General features: G+C 36.8%; 2 protein-coding genes across 2 annotated transcripts; both read right to left on the bottom strand.

Moving 5' to 3' along the window:
* Nucleotides 1–277: 277 nt before the first annotated feature.
* LOC141604857 (factor of DNA methylation 2-like) lies at nucleotides 278–5,224 on the bottom strand. The gene is made up of 7 exons (XM_074423406.1): nucleotides 5,022–5,224; nucleotides 4,118–4,319; nucleotides 2,957–3,093; nucleotides 2,509–2,643; nucleotides 2,174–2,386; nucleotides 943–1,179; nucleotides 278–664 (listed from the first exon to the last, which is right to left on the bottom strand). The coding sequence occupies exons 2-6, from the start codon at nucleotides 4,296–4,298 to the stop codon at nucleotides 946–948; spliced, it is 900 nt and encodes a 299-aa protein (XP_074279507.1). The 5' UTR covers nucleotides 4,299–4,319; nucleotides 5,022–5,224; the 3' UTR covers nucleotides 278–664; nucleotides 943–945.
* Nucleotides 5,225–10,842: 5,618 nt separating this feature from the next.
* On the bottom strand, nucleotides 10,843–17,242 carry LOC141604847 (protein INVOLVED IN DE NOVO 2-like). Its single transcript, XM_074423394.1, has 8 exons — nucleotides 17,116–17,242; nucleotides 14,858–15,785; nucleotides 13,686–13,867; nucleotides 13,363–13,452; nucleotides 12,746–13,033; nucleotides 12,187–12,396; nucleotides 11,395–11,632; nucleotides 10,843–11,266 (listed from the first exon to the last, which is right to left on the bottom strand). Exons 2-7 carry the CDS (start codon nucleotides 15,780–15,782, stop codon nucleotides 11,402–11,404), a joined length of 1,926 nt encoding a protein of 641 aa, XP_074279495.1. The 5' UTR covers nucleotides 15,783–15,785; nucleotides 17,116–17,242; the 3' UTR covers nucleotides 10,843–11,266; nucleotides 11,395–11,401.
* Between the last annotated feature and the right edge of the window lie 1,439 nt (nucleotides 17,243–18,681).

The following is an 18,681-nucleotide window of genomic DNA, read 5'->3' as shown; positions in this document are numbered from 1 at the left end:
AGTGACGAGTAATACCACTCACAAAACGGATAGGGGGGACAAGGTGGGGCACCCCCATGTGCTTCTCTCTCTCCTCTATTTGGGTCATTTGTGAGAGGAAATGGTATCCGTCACTCCAAAGTGACGGATACGTGCCGTCTTCAATGAGATTTTGTGTAATTTTAGTAACCCACTTGCTAGAGTATTCGGCCCATTCACTACTTAATTACTTAATAAATGCCCTACAAACCGACGATAGTCGAGAAAAATCATTAGTACTAGCGGACAAGGTGAAGGGTTATCATAAAACACAAATAGTTTTCATTTTTGATAGAATCAATCGAATACATGCCTTCATAGTTAAAGGTGAAGGGTTGGAGCAGTCACTGCTCGACTTCAACCTTTTTCCAAATCCTATCGAATATGGGCATGGCATTGACACAATCACACAAATCACTTAAGTTGAAATAAGGACGAAAAATCGTCTAAGACATTAGAGGTACAGTTTTCACTAATAATTTACTGAAATGGTTAGCCATCCTACAAGGAACCCCCTTTCTCCAAACGAGAAGACTCAGGAACCGTCAGTTTTTATGAGAAGCTGCACAGTACACGGAAATAGCCACCAAGCCACAACCAGTTCTTGGATCATCTCTGGCGGCAAAGATTGATGCTGAATGCTAACCTGCATTAAGAAGGTGTTAGCAGTTACACATTGCACCATGCAAAATCTTAAACTCAGTGAAAACGTAATGAGAGAATGCCACAATTTTAAACATCAGAAAGTGACACGAGAAAGTTTCAGCTTGCTTTTGCTCGCTGCTGGCGCACCTCTCCTAACTTGCCCAAGAGTGTACAAATGTACAATGATATTTCGAAAACAGATAGGAGAATGTAGTTAATTAAGAGAGTTATGTTAGTCCTGTACCTAGATTAACATTATGTACTATGACAGTCTCGTACCTGTTATCTTTTGCGCTTCTGGGATTTTGTCATTAGTCGTTCTATAAGAAAGTCAATTCCCTCTTTAAGACTAGCCTTTCTTCCCTCCTTGTAATTCCACAATTCAGAGACAACATATCTACCACTTGGGTTGTAGTCATTCAGTTCCAATAATGCATTCACCACTGCCACATATGCTGCCTCACCCCATGCGCCTTTCAATTCTTTCAACTTAATGTCCTGTTCATCTATAACTTCCTGAATTCACCAAACAAGCTTATCTATGTTAGATTAAAATTCGAGCACCAATGGAGCCAAATACACATCACTCTTGGGTTATGAATTACAATGGATTCAAGCAAAACAACAGTCATCAATGCAAGTATTGACACAAATTTCTTTGTGGGTCATCTGAAACAGTCTCTCTATGATGTTAACATGCGGATAAGGCTGCACAAATTTGACTTTAACCGGGGGTGAGACTGACGCCCAAAAACGTGAAAAACGCTTAAGAGCAAAAACATAGTGGAATTCACTCCAGTGCACCGGAGCCCTATTCCATCGAGGCTGCAACAAGACGACTCCAAAATACATAAAAAAGTTGTAAACTTGATAATTTTACCAACTCGCAAACTTGGAAGTGAGTGTGCATTCCGCGCCCCCAAACCCACGAGGTAGCATTCCCGAACTCTCCTTTGAACCAAATCTCGACCACACTAAATGGCTGATGATTTCACTAAACTACCAACAGTGGAAGCCCTTGAAGGATTGGGGGTGTAAGACGCGACAAAAACTACAGCATTCTGGCACTGACATCTGACAGCAAGTTTTATCATCTTCAATCATTGATTTATTATTTTTAGTTTAATAAAGAGGGTCAAAAAGGTAATTTTAATGTTGATGTATCTTAAACTCAAGTCATGATTGCCACAGCTCAATGACAACATTAATACTAGATCTACACCAATTTTTTGCCTCTCTAATTTCATGAGGATAGAAGGAACAGGAATTTGCTTTTGAAAAATATATGAGGCAGGCTACAAAAGGAAGAAAATAAAACCGAATAATACAAAGTGGACGAGTCAATATCATTGCTCTCATACTCCCAACAAAATTTATGAGAGAAATAAGGCAATGAAAAAAAGACATTATAATCTCTTGACCAACAATTTGGGAAAATAACTTGATAAAAAAATAAAACATCATAAAAAAAGAGGGCGGAGAGCTAACTGGCTGAGGGAATGAATGTAACCTGTAACTTTCCGTTCACAACTTCATTCTTAAAAGGGTGCCAGTTAGGATTCCCTAGATTTTCTTGCCAAGATGAGCAGATTCTAGAAGCTTCCATTTCCCAATCTCCTGGAACCCTCTTCTTAGAAAATGCATCTCGAAAAGGCGTAACTTGAACTTCTCCCATCCTTTTAACCCCAATGTCACCCTGAATATTGGTTAATCCTTGCAAAGTCTTAACCGAAAATAAACGTATTAGTCACCTTACTTGCAGAAACTCAAATACGAGCACTAATAATAAACATTAGCAATGTAACATGGACATTAAAACAAGAAAGTGTGCTCTGAAGGTCTTACACGAATAACAGCTTTACGGGCGTCCTGCAATTCCACATTGGTTGTACGCTCTTTGCTTATAAGTGTTTGATTCAGGGTTTCTAAGTCTTGCATATCAGCTCCACCATCTTCCAATTCACTTAGTAATGCACCAACCTATCAAACAATGCAAATATTGAAGAGAAGCATGTGAGTCAACAAGTGATTCTAATGTTCCTCCACAGATGAGATCCAAATTAGAAGTGTTAGAGAAAATGGTTCTTTAACAAGAAGCTTCAATGTATATACTATGTGAGGTGATTTATGGTCCAGGCAATTTGTACGAGAACTTGTCGTGAATTGCTTCTATAAGATTTTTTTTACATCATATAATAATGCAGTAGAGCATTTTTATATTGGAGTTGAGAATAAAATTTTGATACTTCAACTTAGAATCAAAGTTTAAGAAAAAAAAAAAGATATAAGGTACCCTCTCTTTTTCAGAATTGACTTCCATAGCACGCTTATCAATTTCCTCAGCTTTTATCTCAACCTCTTTCCTTTTGATTTCCAACTCAAGCTTTGATTTCTCACTATCCAGCTTCATGCAATGTATTTTTTCAAGTTCTGGAAGAAAAACATGAACATAAATCTTCATAGTGACTGTAAAGGTTGAAAAAAAACAAAAATTACAGAGACAAATTAAAAGAAAAGTGATAAAAGTAGCATAAATGTTCACATGTAATGGACTTGAAAATTGAAGGATTATATTTTCAGGAGATAGGGCAGCAGGACGATGAAGACACATGACTATATTACATAAGCTATCTACTATGCAAGTAATGCAACTTGGACTCTGGTACCTGTGCCAGATGTGCGTACTAATAACTTGAATTTTCAGCTTTGACGACTTTGACGACTCTGTCCTAAACAGAATATGTGTGTGCATAGATATGTTTCCAGAACAACAACATACCAATAAACTTGAAATATTTGGAGTTCTTAATGTGAAATAAGTAGACGCCGGTTTGAGAGATAAGGTTAGAATCATATCCTATTAAATGCTCCATAGACAGTCTATTTTCTCTTTTCTCATGCGGACCTCCCATTTTGACTCTACAAAAGTGTTGAATTGGTTAGGATCGTAAGCGTATTCCTTACGTTATATCCTTGGATTTCGCGTCAGACACGAGTGCAGCAGCCTCATAAGTAAAGAGTCGAGGCCATCTATTACTTAGACCAATGAAGTACTAGCATATTGCTCCTGGTCAAATAAAGTTAAATTATACATGTATAATAGTGAAACCCGCATAAGACTATCTAGGAAAGTCCAAATCAAAGTGACTATGTCCCCAGAAGTGGAAAGGCCGCTTCATAATAAAGCACAATTACAAACAGAATAGTTGACAGTTTTAGTATCCAAAAGAGAACATTTGCTTCCAATATCATGAAGCAATGAGAAATGAAGTGATCATTTGCCTCCAATATCATTTCCAAAACAGAAGGCTCGACAAAATACTAATTGAAACATTACCTTCTGTTTTATCAATGTGGAAGACCAAGACTCAAATGAGTTCTGAGCTATATATTCAATAATTTGTTTACATTTGCTGTTGACATATATCTAGAAAAGTGGTTGAAAAGCAGATACCTCGTGCATGATTTTGCTGCAATTTCCTATTCTCTATCTCCACCTTCTGGAGAGTTGTAGATGCTTCATTATACTTTTCTTCCATATGGAAGAGTTTCATGTTTTTGGCATCAATCTCCATTGCAAGCTTCTTAATGAGCTTACGCAGCCGCTGTAACTCCGGCGAATGATCAGTCTCCATTACACCCACCAAAAATCACATCTTGAAATCACATCAAACACATGAAAACACAAAACATGTTAACCTTACACACGAAAATGCAACTGGTAAGGACGGTTATAATAATGGCACACATATTCATGAGAAATGGATCTTAGATTCTACCATAACTACCCCTTTCAATTCTCGCGTGGCCCAATCTCATGATAACTTCATCACGAGGCTGCTTCATATGAGAATTTGTGTAGGTTCTATGTCTCAACATCCCAGGTTTATATATCACCCAAAACAAACATGTCCAATTCAGGTATTAATAAGTTGCAAAATCTGATAAGCAAGCAAACAATTGATGGGTAGTTTCGGAATGAACGGGTTGAATGTACAAGAGCCAGAAGGAGTTAAGGTGAGCACTGCCAGGGGTTGTATTTGTATATACAATCGATGGTAGGATACCTTTTCTGGCAATTTAACCGAAAAAAGACACAAATTTCCAACTAAATCTAATCTACACAAGACAATCCAACTAAATCTGCTTATTATTCTTGGCAAGATAAGGGGCGAATGCAAATCTAAAAAACATGGGGTTTTTCTTTCCAAAGAAGAACAACAAAGTAGTAATATTTCTTACAAATGCATGGATAAACAAAGAAAAAAGCAAATAGATATTGTTGGTTAGATATTAAGGCAAAGATGATGAAGATTTGAACTGGAAATAGTAAAATTAAATTCCAGAGATTGGGTTACCTGAGGAATGAATGAGGAATACAGTTTGAATGTGTTGACAAAAATTGACCAAAGTTGGGAGTTACTCCCTACTTACTTACTTATTACTGCCTTACTGGCAAAAGTAAAGTAGATAGTGCATGCTTTAGCAGTTTAGCTGCAGATGCTCGCCTAATGCCGATTATAGCTCCACAATTGGTGTCATCTTAATCACACATCAATCTATCCTTAAAAATACACATGTTTCGACAGTTTTGGGAATACAGCTCCGCCTACAAAACGGATCAATCGGGTTGAATTAATTCTGCTTCGGGTTTTCAAGAATTTGGCCTGCTTCGGCTCAATTTAGGTTCGAGTCTTTTTCGGACGGGTTGTTATATCTACTTATTTGGGGATACGGTCCGTATGCACTATAAGCGTTCCGATCGGCCAATTCTGGTCTCCGGTCAAGTTCGGGTCCTCAATTCAGGTGCAAGTTGGGTCGGGTCGAGTTATTGAGGCTGGGTCAATTTGTCGGTCTAAATATAGCCATTTTAAAATTCCCTACAAGGCTTGTTAATGTGTGCCCTTAGGGGCACACGTTAAAAGAAACCGTTTAAAATTTGGTGAGCGATAATTTTGTTATTCTTATCCAGACCTATCATTTTGAATCTGAACTAAACAAGATAGTATACAACAAAAAGAAAAAACAAGATCTTTGATTTGGATACAACAATTCATAACATTCGTCGCGTTTGTTGGTAAAATTATATGATAGGGTAACAGTGATAATGATCGTAAACTTGGATATCAACCGAATCACGAAGAGCACGCTTTCCTTAAGAGTATTTCGACCCTATTTCATGCCTTGGGTTACACGAAATCCCTTGTAGGATAAGACGGTTGAGGCCCTCTTCATCTAGGCAAAGATAAACAGTCCGGATCGTCTGTCCCACAAATATGTCCCTTTTCCTGTCCCATTCACCTAATTGGGCCACGTAGCACAAAAGAAAATCCAGCTCATAATAATCTTGTTTTTCTAAAATTAATATCACGCTCCCACATATGGTTGATAGCACGCGCAAGTCAGTATTTGTTTTCTCTGACTTTACTTGGTTTCTGGCACATGGGGTTGCTTGCCAAACTTTCTTTTCCTTCCGTCACCATTAACTCACCAACTCCAATATTTGTTTTCTCATTTTCCGTCAAACATGTAGGTATTCTATTAGATTGATTTTCATAGTTATCCCCCCAAACTACTACTCACCCCGAATCTCATACGCTGGTTATTAGGCGGCCACCGCGTTGCTTCATCCTCACCCTCCTTCCTTTCTAATTGTCTCATTTATTTTACATATCGCTACCGGCGATCAGCCTATACGTCGTCATCTTCAACCCTCCCTTGCGCGCCTCTTTAGATTTGGACTCGCCGAAGCATCTCACGACAGCCACCTCGCCCGTTCGGCGATGTGTTGTCCCCACCTCCCTTGCGCGCCTCTTTGGATGGTGGTGGTCAACGGATTTGAATGTGGTTAAGGTGTTCAGGCGTTAGTATGCCGCCGTGCGCGCCGTCGTCAGTCGACAAAGAAGGTGGTTGATACTGAAAAAAGTATATTTAAAGTTGTTACTGTACCTTTTTTGTGAAACAAGCCAGTTTTTGAGAAATACTGAGAAAAGTAATGAACAAATTACTACTGCGCGTAACTTTCACCTCTTTTAATTGTTTTCAGTTGTGAAGTCCAACACCACGCGAGTATTATGAGTAGGATTTTCTTTTGTGCTACGTGGACCAATTGGATGAATGGGACAGGAAAAGGGACATATTTGTGGGACAGACGATCCGGACTGAAAGATAAAGAGAATACTTATGGAATTTTATAATTTTCTTTGTATACCAAAATCTGATTTTTCATGTGTCAAATGAATTATTGTCACATTCCCTTATATATACATAGCATATATGTATATAAAGCATGTTATTAGTGGATAAGAACATTGGTTTTCATACCAAAACCAACCAGCAAATGTAAATAACCGCCAATCATGATAAAAATCATTTATCATAATAATATCCACTTAACCCATGAACTCGATAATTTCGATTATATGAGTGTGCACTCCGCACCCCCTAACTCACATTATATCAATCACAAGCTCATACCCATTTCGGCCTGAAAACCCGAATACACTTAAATGACTAGTGATTAAAATCACCAACATTCCTCCCCCATTTAAGTGTATCCCTTGTTTTCAATAAAACAACAAAGCAACAAATCTATGCATAAATGAAAGTGTCCCAAGGATTGAACTTCCACATTAGTACATTACACATTTCAAATATTCGAGAATCAGGGTGTCCCACGGATTGAACCCTTCAACTCATTTTGAATACATGAAGATAACATACACATAAATTCAAATAACTCCAAAAAGTTTATTCTTGACACTTTTAACAGCCATGTGTCCATATCCATTCATGAGCGCATACAAAGCCAAGCCCGAGCTTTAAGAAGCGGCTACGCTTCACACTCATATAGGTAGATTCTTTTAATCATGCCCAGCAATAGCATATTTTCAAAGATCCTACCATTCTTGCAGGTTCAAGCACATCCTTTCGGGACATTATAAATTATGTGCTTCAATATTTCATAATAGGCTTTCCACATTGAACTCAGCCTCTAACATATATTAGAGGGGAGTTGGGTGTCCTACCACAAAAGATCAATTTAGGCTTTACCATTCCGATATATCCGACTTGTTAGCCAAGTCCCTAGTTGATCTTTTATGCAAAGTGATCCACTAGATACATTGAGATCTCACAAAATACAACCAAGATCAATCCCCTTTTATGATAGTCCATATACCGTGTTATAACAAACACTCCGGTGCACCGTTATTCACTATCAAAAAATCATGGATGAAATTGGTCTAATACTTTTAAGTAATACCGTAGATTACTTTTCTTAGCTACTTAGCCTTAACCGGCTATGCTAGTACTACGCATACAAACTCCAATGTCAAACTCATTATGCAAATTCACTTCTTGGAAACCCATAAGCTAATGGCGCCTCTCTTAAGCAAGAATACTCTACCATTTGTAGAAAGGACCATCTACATTGGTAAATCAATTTGCATAACATTTTCCCTCTATAACCGAAGAAAAAATGACATAGGACAAACCATAATTCATGGTTTACTTTATACATTTTCACACTTGCCTAATCGCTTGTCAAATATGAGTACTAGCTAAACTAGTATATTTACTCAACTTGTCAAACCGCAATAATTGAGCCCTTGTGAACCCGAGTAATAACTCCACTTTCATTATTGAATAAAAATGTCATACTCGACCTTTGAGAGTATTAATCGGTATATAATAATCATACTCTCACCCTTGATCCTAATACCAAGGATCATATTACCCCCCCCCCCTCCCCCCCCCCCCCCCCATGTCCTTCATAGAAGGACACGAAAACAAAACCACCTTTTATAAGGTAAATCATCTTTGGTCTATGCCAAAGATCAACTTAACAATAATCTTACAACAAATGACTACTCCTTAACCGGACTCGTGAAATAACTGTACATTCAATGTTATTATGATGTACCTCTTACATGGCTAAACCACCATGAGTCCATGACTCCATAATCTTACCATGGTTATCGCAAACCCTAATTCCCGAGATTATAGGATCAAATCAATTACATCACCATACTTTAAATACTTTACATAACACATGAACATGTTAAACAATCATAATAAAATAGTTAGCACACTAACAACATTAGTAAATAACCGATCAATTATCCATTGATCAAAACATCATATTTCACAAATAATCTTTAACATGTAAACGTCCATCTCACGTCAATAACTAATGTGAGACTTAACACAACGTAAATATAATAATCTCATGAATCATCCATCAATGTATATATGTGAACCATCATCATTCATTGATCTCTATGTTCATATATATAACCATATTTACCATCAATGAAATTATCAAAGATTCACATCTTAATAAAATTAACCACATAGATAGTCTAACATGCATGGCATTAACTATATCATACTTGGCATGCAAATTCCACATTCCATTACTGTCAAAACTCAAACGTAATGAAAAACATGATAATTGATGAACTTAATGCTCATTATAACCGCACATTAAGATTCAAATTCAAGTATCAAAACTTGCAAATAATATCATGTGAATAATAATTATGGACTTCTTGATAAAATATAAATGAATAAAAGCATTAGTACAGTTAGTTTACTTATCTTGTGAAGTCAATTTATATCGCCAGCAGATCAAACACATGATCTTCAATCACATAATTATCGTCGAAGTCATAAAACAGTACATGTTCCTTTTGAACATTAAAAACCCAAAATGAATTCACAACCAAATTCTTTATAACCGCAAATCTGTCCCGATTTTGCATATAAAATCATCTCAAATGATCCAAAAAATTCTCTCAAATTTGATGTCTTACGCATACGGGTTCGATCATTAACATAATCATCATCGTCGATGCTTCTTGTAATCAAACAACATGTATAAAGCAATAAAGCACTTATCTGGTTGGTAATTTACAATGAGTTGCCAACCGCTTTATGATTTCTTCGCCAAATATTTATTTACCAGTAGTGCATACACACTACTCTCCATAATTACAAACCAATTCATATTGACGTCCTCTCGCATACCAATAGTGTCATTATCACAAAACCGTAAATACTCTTAAGAATGTTGGTATTATGTGTATGATAGGGTAACAGTGATAATGATCGTAAACTTGGATATCAACCGAATCACGAAGAGCACGCTTTTCTTAAGAGTATTTCGACCCTATTTCATGCCTTGGGTTACACGAAATCCCTTGTAGGATAAGACGGTTGAGGCCCTCTTCATCTAGGCAAAGATAAAGAGAATACTTATGGAATTTTATAATTTTCTTTGTATACCAAAATCTGATTTTTCATGTGTCAAATGAATTATTGTCACATTCCCTTATATATACATAGCATATAGTATATAAAGCATGTTATTAGTGGATAAGAACATTGGTTTTCATACCAAAACCAACCAGCAAATGTAAATAACCGCTAATCATGATAAAAATCATTTATCATAATAATATCCACTTAACCCATGAACTCGATAATTTCGATTATATGAGTGTGCACTCCGCACCCCCTAACTCACATTATATCAATCACAAGCTCATACCCATTTCGGCCTGAAAACCCGAATACACTTAAATGACTAGTGATTAAAATCACCAACAACGTTTTTATTTACTTTGGCTGAAAAAAAAAATTTACATGTAAAATGTTTTAATTTTGTAGTTACGGTAAAAGTACTGTGAATATAAATCCGCTGCCCAATTCCCATGTACTCCCCCCTACGGCGCCCTACAGGTTGCTTTGTGTTTGTGGAAATGACTAGCAATTAAATGGTTGTTTTAAATTTCTTTTTAACGCTATTTCCACTTTTATCCTTATACTATTTACCATTCTTTTTGTGAAAAAAAAAAAAAAATGATCCAAATTTCTGACTATTTAAATAAAGATGGAGATTTCTGCTGATCTTGTGGTCTCCAGTCTCAGTTATTGTGGTCTGCACAAACGTTTTATTCTATTGAGTCATAAACTTCTTCAGATCATTGTATAAATCTCAATTTGGAGAGTTTAGGAACTTGGAATCAAAATTCATCGTCCCAGTTACATGATTAATACTGTCAATACCGTCTCAAATATGATAGAAAATGGTCACAGCCCAATCTATCAATATTCTTATCAAATTCAACCCATGGGAAGAGTTTTTAGTTTTCAGTTCCGAGTTCTGACATTACATTCATGACGCTAGAGAGCAATATGATACAAAATGGCCATGCCCTGTATGCACAAAAATATGATGCTACACTGACATGTATTAGATGCACATTCATACAATCCCTCCGGTACTGTTTTACCTCTGATAATTGAGCAACTAATGCTGGACTAGCAAGGTTTTTGTTTCTTTACTCTACAAAAATACAGTTGCCAATTACCTAGATATCTGAAGATAAATTATGATCAAAAGTCCTTCAGAAAGGAGCAATTTCCAACGCCAACCTGACCGCAATTCACACCGTCTGAGCTTCTAGGAGACTTGATTTGGATGAGTTAATAGTATATATATATAGTATTTAATTAATATGGTTTATCTGGAACCATTTTACTTCCTAAAATGCCTACTACGCGTTGTCCTTTTGCCCGATTAATCAAATTCAGCTCCCTACATCAGAAACCGACGAGCAATTTGAACTAGTTAATCGCCAGAGTGAATGAGTATGTGTCAACTCAACAATTTATCATTAGATAAAAAACACAGCATCAAAAGTGATTAGATAAGATAATACTAACCTTAAAGTCAGCCCCTTTTGCGCTTGAATTCCTTCCATTTGGTTAGTATGTAGGAGACGCCCTCCTGCAATGTCGCCTTTCGTCCCTCTTTGTTGTTCCACAGTTCAGGAACTATGTACCTCCCACTAGGATTGTACTCATTTATCTCCTTTAGAGAAGTCTTCACGGCATTGCACACATCGTCACCCCACTCTCTTTTAAGGTCTCTTAGCTTCTCATCGGTATCATCTATTACTTCCTGTACAAGGAAAACCAGGATTAAGAATCATACTCCCTCCATTCTACTTTTATTGTCCTTTTTTTACTCTAAACTTTATTAAAAAAATAATTGTCCCCTTTCTAAACTTGGTACGGAAAAGTTGTAACCCCCAATATTACCCCTAAATAACTAACCACTATCATCTCATCTCAACCCCGATAACATTGTCGACGTTCTCCTTAGTTCAAGGGGCACAAATGGTACTTGGTAATTAACCACTTTTTCTTAAATCATTCCAAGATAGAAAGAGGCCAGTAAAAGTATACTAAAAGTATTGAAGGGTGTACTATGTCTTACAATGACTAAAGGTTCAAGCTCAAAGCAAAGTCAAAACACAAATTCAAAGAAACACCAAGTTAAATCTGCAAACCAAATTTAATAGTTGGAAATGTCATATCTTTGTTCCCTGTCAAGGACAGTTGCAAGTTGCAAAATGCAGACGTTCATTGCAGCTCTAGTATTAAAAGAAGTATATCACTACCAGTTGGAAAAATGACTAGAAAGGAGAACTTAATACTTCAGCAATCACATACCTTAAGGTCTCCGTCAACCACAATCACCTTAAAAGGATGCCATTCAGGATCCCTAAGGTATTCGTCCCACAACGAGCACAACTCTGCAGCTTTATCTTCCGCTATATCTTCAGGATATCTTCTCTTGCACACTTCTTGGAAAGCTGAGCTATCTAGTTCTCCCATTCGCTTGACGCCAATATGCCCACGATTTGACATATCTTTGAAATTCTTTATTTCATGCAAACATTCACATTGTGCATATTACAAGTAAGAAAATGATGTGAAGAAACTGGAGGAAGTCACAACCAACAAGATAAGAGCTAGAATGAATATACTACCTGCGTCCCAAATTTATTGTCCTCATTTGAGCGATGTTAACTTTGACCGTTAATTTAAGATGTGTGTAAATAAATATGTGAAATTTGACGTGCTTGATTTAACCATAGGTCCATTTTCTATAATCATTTTTACACAAAGGTACAACTATTGTATAAGGTGAGAAATTATCTGCCAAAACATCACTTGACCACTGAATTCAATGAAGAGAATATAAGTGGGAGTATTTTGGAGTACATACAGTAATCAATTCCTTCCGAGCCTCCTGGAGTTCTTCATTGCTCATGCGTTCCTTTACAATGAGAGTTTGATTTAGAGATTCCACATCTTCTAGACTTTCCTCCTTTTCGCGCAGATCTTTGAGAATACCATCCACCTTCTTTATAACTTCCATATCTCCTTCATCTCCCACATGCTTCATCACGTTTAATTTCCCTCTGAGCTGCTCTATTTCCAGCTCAAGAGCTTGTTTTGTCTCTAACTGCTTTTGGAGCTGCAAAATTTGCTTGTGTAGACCTTCCTTCTCTTTCTGTCATGTAAGTGTTTCGAGCCTTTCATATCAGATTCTAAACTTCTCAAAATAAAAGAATAAACTTTGCAAGACAGTCCCATACTTTTAATTGGCATTTTACTTTTTAAATATGGATGAGTGAGTTTGAGGAAACATAAGGTAAGCATAATTAAAATCGGACCCTTACATTTCAATTTCTTGAAAGGTGCGTCATAATAATATCTCAAAAGTCGTCATAAACACTGAAAGCTAATATGATCCGTCCAGCCATAAGTAATGGTAAGATCATTTTTCCGAAGTTTGTGTCAAAAGAAATTGTTTCATAGCAAACAGAAAAGTGTGCCAACCTTTTGTTGTTCTGCCAACGCTAGCACATTCTCATCAGCCCTTTGTTGCACCACTTCTGCATGTTGAAGTGAGCTATCTTTCATAGCATTCTGAAAATGGCGCAAGAAAATAGTGTTAGGGCAATCTAAAACAAGAACATAAAACAACAGACATGTCTACTAGACTCAATCGAGGACTTGAAAACACAGAGCAGCTACCAAGAGTCCAAAATAGTCTTTCTCATTACAGTATCTTTGAGATGGCGGTCATTAAGAAACAAATAGTAAAGTTAAAGAGAGAATCTAATAACAAAACCAGTATGTATTGTGGAAAAATCAAATACCTTTTCAATCTCTTCAGAAAGCTTTTTCCTTTCAATTTCATTATGTGCTTCACGCTTCTCTAACTCATGTACGCGAATCTCAAGCTCTGTTCTCTGAGATTCCAATTGCTTTTTGATCTTAGAATGGTCATTGAATATCTTCTGGAAGTGATCTCGAGCAATAAGCTGAATCTTTTTAATCTCTGATGAAGAAAGACACATGTGAAAATGATCTCGACACAAATTATTATAAACCAATGAAGGGTACCACCGTTCAAAAATAGACGAAGTACAAATATGCCTATAATGACCATACCTCAAAGGGGATATATGAAAACAGAAAGTGGCATATGATAGTGTATTTGATGACTTAGTATAGGTTACTGCAGCTACTTAACTAATACGTGAACTTCTTTATACAGTTTAAACAAAATTCTTGAACAATATGCAATCCTAGCAATTTTCAATATAGGAAACAGCAAACAGGTGAGACTGTGCATATCTGACCCCCTTGCCTCGCTAAAGGCAGTAGACAGTAAGGTTATGTTGTTGCTCAAACAAGAATGAAAACACCGAGCAATAAAATAGCCAGGAACAGAAACAGCAAGTTTACTTCACATCATATTTCAAACAATACGCATCTATGTTACTTGTGGCAGCAAAGAAACTTGAGCATTTACCATACAGATCGCAGCAAAAGTAACTTCTCATAAGTTGGGACATTCGAAGGATATTTAGTAGCATAAGTAAGATAGGAGGTCTCATGGAATTATAATGGCATACTGTAAAAAGCTAGGAGTGTATTCTATATTACACGCACGGGTTGACATAATGTAGCACACAAAGTTCTTGAGTACGGTATGTATGTTTTGCATACAATATGTCATAGACTTAGCTTGGTCTTTGGGTACATCGGAAGAATCACTGTTTTCCGGAAGAATCTAACAAGTAAAAATTAGGAAGCATATTTGATAAATTCTTGACAACAAGGTTATTTCCAATATGCAGAATATATGACTCTTGTATCCTTATCTACTTAATAGTATTTATATAAAGCAGTTAAATGGCATATCCTAGATATGGTACATAACAATCATAAGAATGCAAAAGATGGTGCATAACAATAATCATAAGGATGCAGAACTGAGAAATGTGCATAACAACAATCATAAGAATGCAGAAATAGTACATGCCTTCATTATATGCTTGATGGAGCTTGTCTTTTTCTTCTGCCAACTTGTTGAAGGAAATGGATGTTTCAGTGAATCTTGACTCAATTTCCAGCAGATTTTTCTTCTTAGTCTCAAGCAAGTTGGTCAGATTTGAAACAAGTTTCTCAGCCTTTCGTTTTTCTTCAGCCATCATTTCAGAAATGGTTTTCAGGTCAGCAATCTTCTGCAAATTCTCACCGATAATATCAGACGACGTATAGTCATCATCACGTGCGACCCAACCATACAGTCCAGATTTCTCAGCTTTCTTTGATTGCCAATGCCGCTTTCCATGTCCGTTCAAATCATACTCCTTCTCAAAAGATAAAGCATTGTTAAACCCCAACCAGTCTTTATTGAACTCCACTAAGGCCGTGCCTGAATGGCCTCTGAAATTCCACAAAGGATTAACTCTCGTAGGGTTAAAACCCCTAGCTCTGAGGTCATCCCTTAGCTTTGAACCACTCTCTCCAGCATAACGTCCATCCTTGTAAACAGTCGGAATGTTGACCACAATTCCAATCCATGGCCACACAAACTTCTCATCATGGTCACAGGAAGAGAGAGGATCCTCATTGGCAACCTGGTTAGACTTAGACGAGTTACCTCCATTTTGCATTTCATTTTCCAGAAACTTAGCTAACCCTAGGTGATTTGCTTTCTCCCTCGCTCTTCTCTTGCTGGAGTTGGCATTCCCTATGCCAGAAGCATGTTGAAGCAATTCCTTGAAAAGATAATCTCGCTTTCGCTTCTTTGGACAGAAAGGACATGTCAACTTGTCTTCTGAGACCTTCAGCTTGAGTTCTCCCTTTTTAATGTCTTCATACGCTTTATCACCATAATCGTCTATTTCAGATTCACTTATATCAGTTTCGTCTTCGGAACTGTACTCCATTGTATTTCTCATCCCCTGTTGTGGTAAAACCATCAACCCCAGAAATATTCAAGCAAAGTAAGACAATCAAATATTAAGACTCTAAGATACCAAGCAATTGTCATAAATGACATCAATAAACTCATATTCCTTTGGGATAGTTACTTAGAGTTCTCATCACAACAATTACAAAATGTAAAAGTCAACCTGAACTTACGGATTTACTGTAAGGAAGCAAAAGCCTCCATTCATTCATTTTTGAAAAATCAAATAATCAATTACAAAAGTGGTCTTACACGTAAATATATATGTTTTTTTTCCCTTTCATCCCAAAAAAATTTGTTTTTCAATAAACAATCGGCCCAAGAAATTTGTGAGAAGGATAATATGGAGTACTAATTATGGTACAACTACACAGGATTCAGCAGCGTCACAATCAGATACGACCTTACGAGTATTCCTTGACTGACAGTCAGCGAAAAACGGCCATACTGATCCACAACTTGGAACCTCTTTCACCATATTCAGCGAACCCTATATCTCTCTTTCATTTTGGGGGGTTGTAGCCTTGTAGGCATAGTTACTTGGACATTCTCATAACAACATATTGCGTATCGTACAAGGTCAAACAGCAAAAGATTCACTACACTACATACACTACACTAAATAACGCGGGTACAAGCCATTTATGCTTCCAGCCAAGAAGACTAGTTAAAGGTAGGTAAATTAAAAATTCAAAACAAAACCAATCAATTAACCGGGCAAAATATCAAAAAAAAAAACATGAACATGATCAATTTCTAAAGAACCTGCACCCCAAGACTCCAAAAGCAGCGTAAAGCAGCAAAAAAAGACGAGCAAAGTTGAGAGCTTTAACTGAAACAACACAATCAAACTCTAGCCCCACTCCAAAAAACAGTTGGTAATGCACAAAAAGTCTTTCAATTGAAGCTTAAACAGAGAAAGATCAAAACTTTCCCTAAGAAATCGATCAAAAACCAATCTTTACTAAATTTCAACTTGTTTCAACTACATTTTTAAACAGTATGAAGTATATGCTTCAATCATGATGCTTCATGCACAAAACAATAACCCACCCCCATAACCTGATATCGTGATGTATTCAATCTTAAGCCCATAACAGTGATAACCCGACACCAAATTAACGTGTTAGTGCGTAAGTGGATATTATAAATTTATAATGCGGGTAACTTGAATAATGAAAAAAAATAACAGAGCAACTTGTCAAAACGAAAAAAACAACATGAGCAATAATTGAGCATGATGATATCAAAGAACATGCACCCCAAAACAACAGTCATTTGTGTAAAGCAGCAAAAAAGATGAGCAAAGTTGAGACATTTACCTGAAACGACGAATGTAGGTTGCCGGTTGGTTTGCTAGGGTTTTGGAAGGCCAGAGATAGTGAGAAACTAAGAGAGCTGAGAAGAAAAAGAAGACAAGGGATTTGGTGGAAAGAGAAAACAAATGCAAAGCGCAAAATGTTTTGTACTCATCCTTCATTTTTGGGAGTGTGGACAGTGGACACGTACAAATGTACAATGTCAATTGTCTCGAGTTTCAACAATTCTGAAAGGATCCCACATGCTTGTAAAAGATTAGATGTGTGACACAATTTTCATTTAAGATTATGATCTAGATTAGGAGGGAGGTGGATCATCTTGATTAATTAAATGGGGTCTTTTTGTAAGTTTTTTTTTTTTTTTTAATGATGAGGAGGTTGAGTCTCCCCGGGTCTATGCATTCCCGCACCATCACATGGACCATATAAGCCACCCCCTTCGGGAGCTGCAGTGGCCAAGTGATCATCGCCCCAGCTGGTAGTCGAATCTGGGACCTTTCAACTCCTGCAAGTTTCAAGGTTTAACCCAGCTACCACTGGACTAACATCACTTGGTTCTTTTTGTAAGTTCTATAATCTAAAATTAACATGTTCTAATCTCATAATAAACATGTATTAAACTGAATGCGAAAGCGATAAAAGAGATCGATTACTTATCTCCAGTCATTACTTGAAATTATTAATCCGTCTTACTGAATAACCCAGTTTTTTATGCCCCAAATCTGACTTGGCTTCCAAACCCTCAGCCTCACAATTTAGATTGGTGTATTTTCTTAATGAGGCAGGCTTGGTGAACCCTAATCAGATATGTTCCCCTTATATAGACTCTTGCCATCAAAGAGTCAATGAGACAGTTTCCTAAATTGTGAGTGGTAACTTATGGGAGACAATAGTGGAAACAGAATCCTAGGTAAATTCCACCATATAATGGACTAACTTAATTTCCATAAAATAACTTAATTAAATATTAATAAAATACTTATTTATTTATGAAAATATCTTACATTCTCCCACTTGGTCCATTTAACAAGAAACACAACATATGGATCATGGCGACGAATTCTCTTAGAGCAAGAATTAATCTTCCATGTATTACAATATATCAAGTCACTCACACCACACACATTTAACTTAATGAGTAAACCCCATGTTTACTCGAGTTTCAAACAAAATGATATTCTCAATATTACTTTAATAAATATGCGCATATCCCTACCCTTTAAAAAAAGTAAACATACACCCACTGTAGCTATGAATAGTAGAGTAGCAAGTGAGCCCCCCACCGTTGGATTCTCCTTACAGATCTCCTCCCTCCATTTCTCCTCAACTCTCAACCACAATCTAATCTTTTTTCTCTGCCATTCCACTCCACCACTTATTCTCTTCCCTCTCTTGTTTCTCGCACCGCAATCGAGCTCCCTCAGCAAAACCTAGGTATTTAATTCTAACACCAATTTATATTCTTTGTTGATTATTTCAGATTTATCTCCTTCCTTTCTCGTTACAATTTATTGTTATGTTGTCAACGTGTTGTTGTGTTTTGGTCTACTGTGATTGCCGTCTTCATAG

This window comes from Silene latifolia, chromosome 1 (genome assembly GCF_048544455.1).
Source record: "Silene latifolia isolate original U9 population chromosome 1, ASM4854445v1, whole genome shotgun sequence".
Taxonomy (NCBI): Eukaryota; Viridiplantae; Streptophyta; class Magnoliopsida; order Caryophyllales; family Caryophyllaceae; genus Silene; species Silene latifolia.
This window is presented reverse-complemented; position numbering and strand designations above follow the sequence as displayed.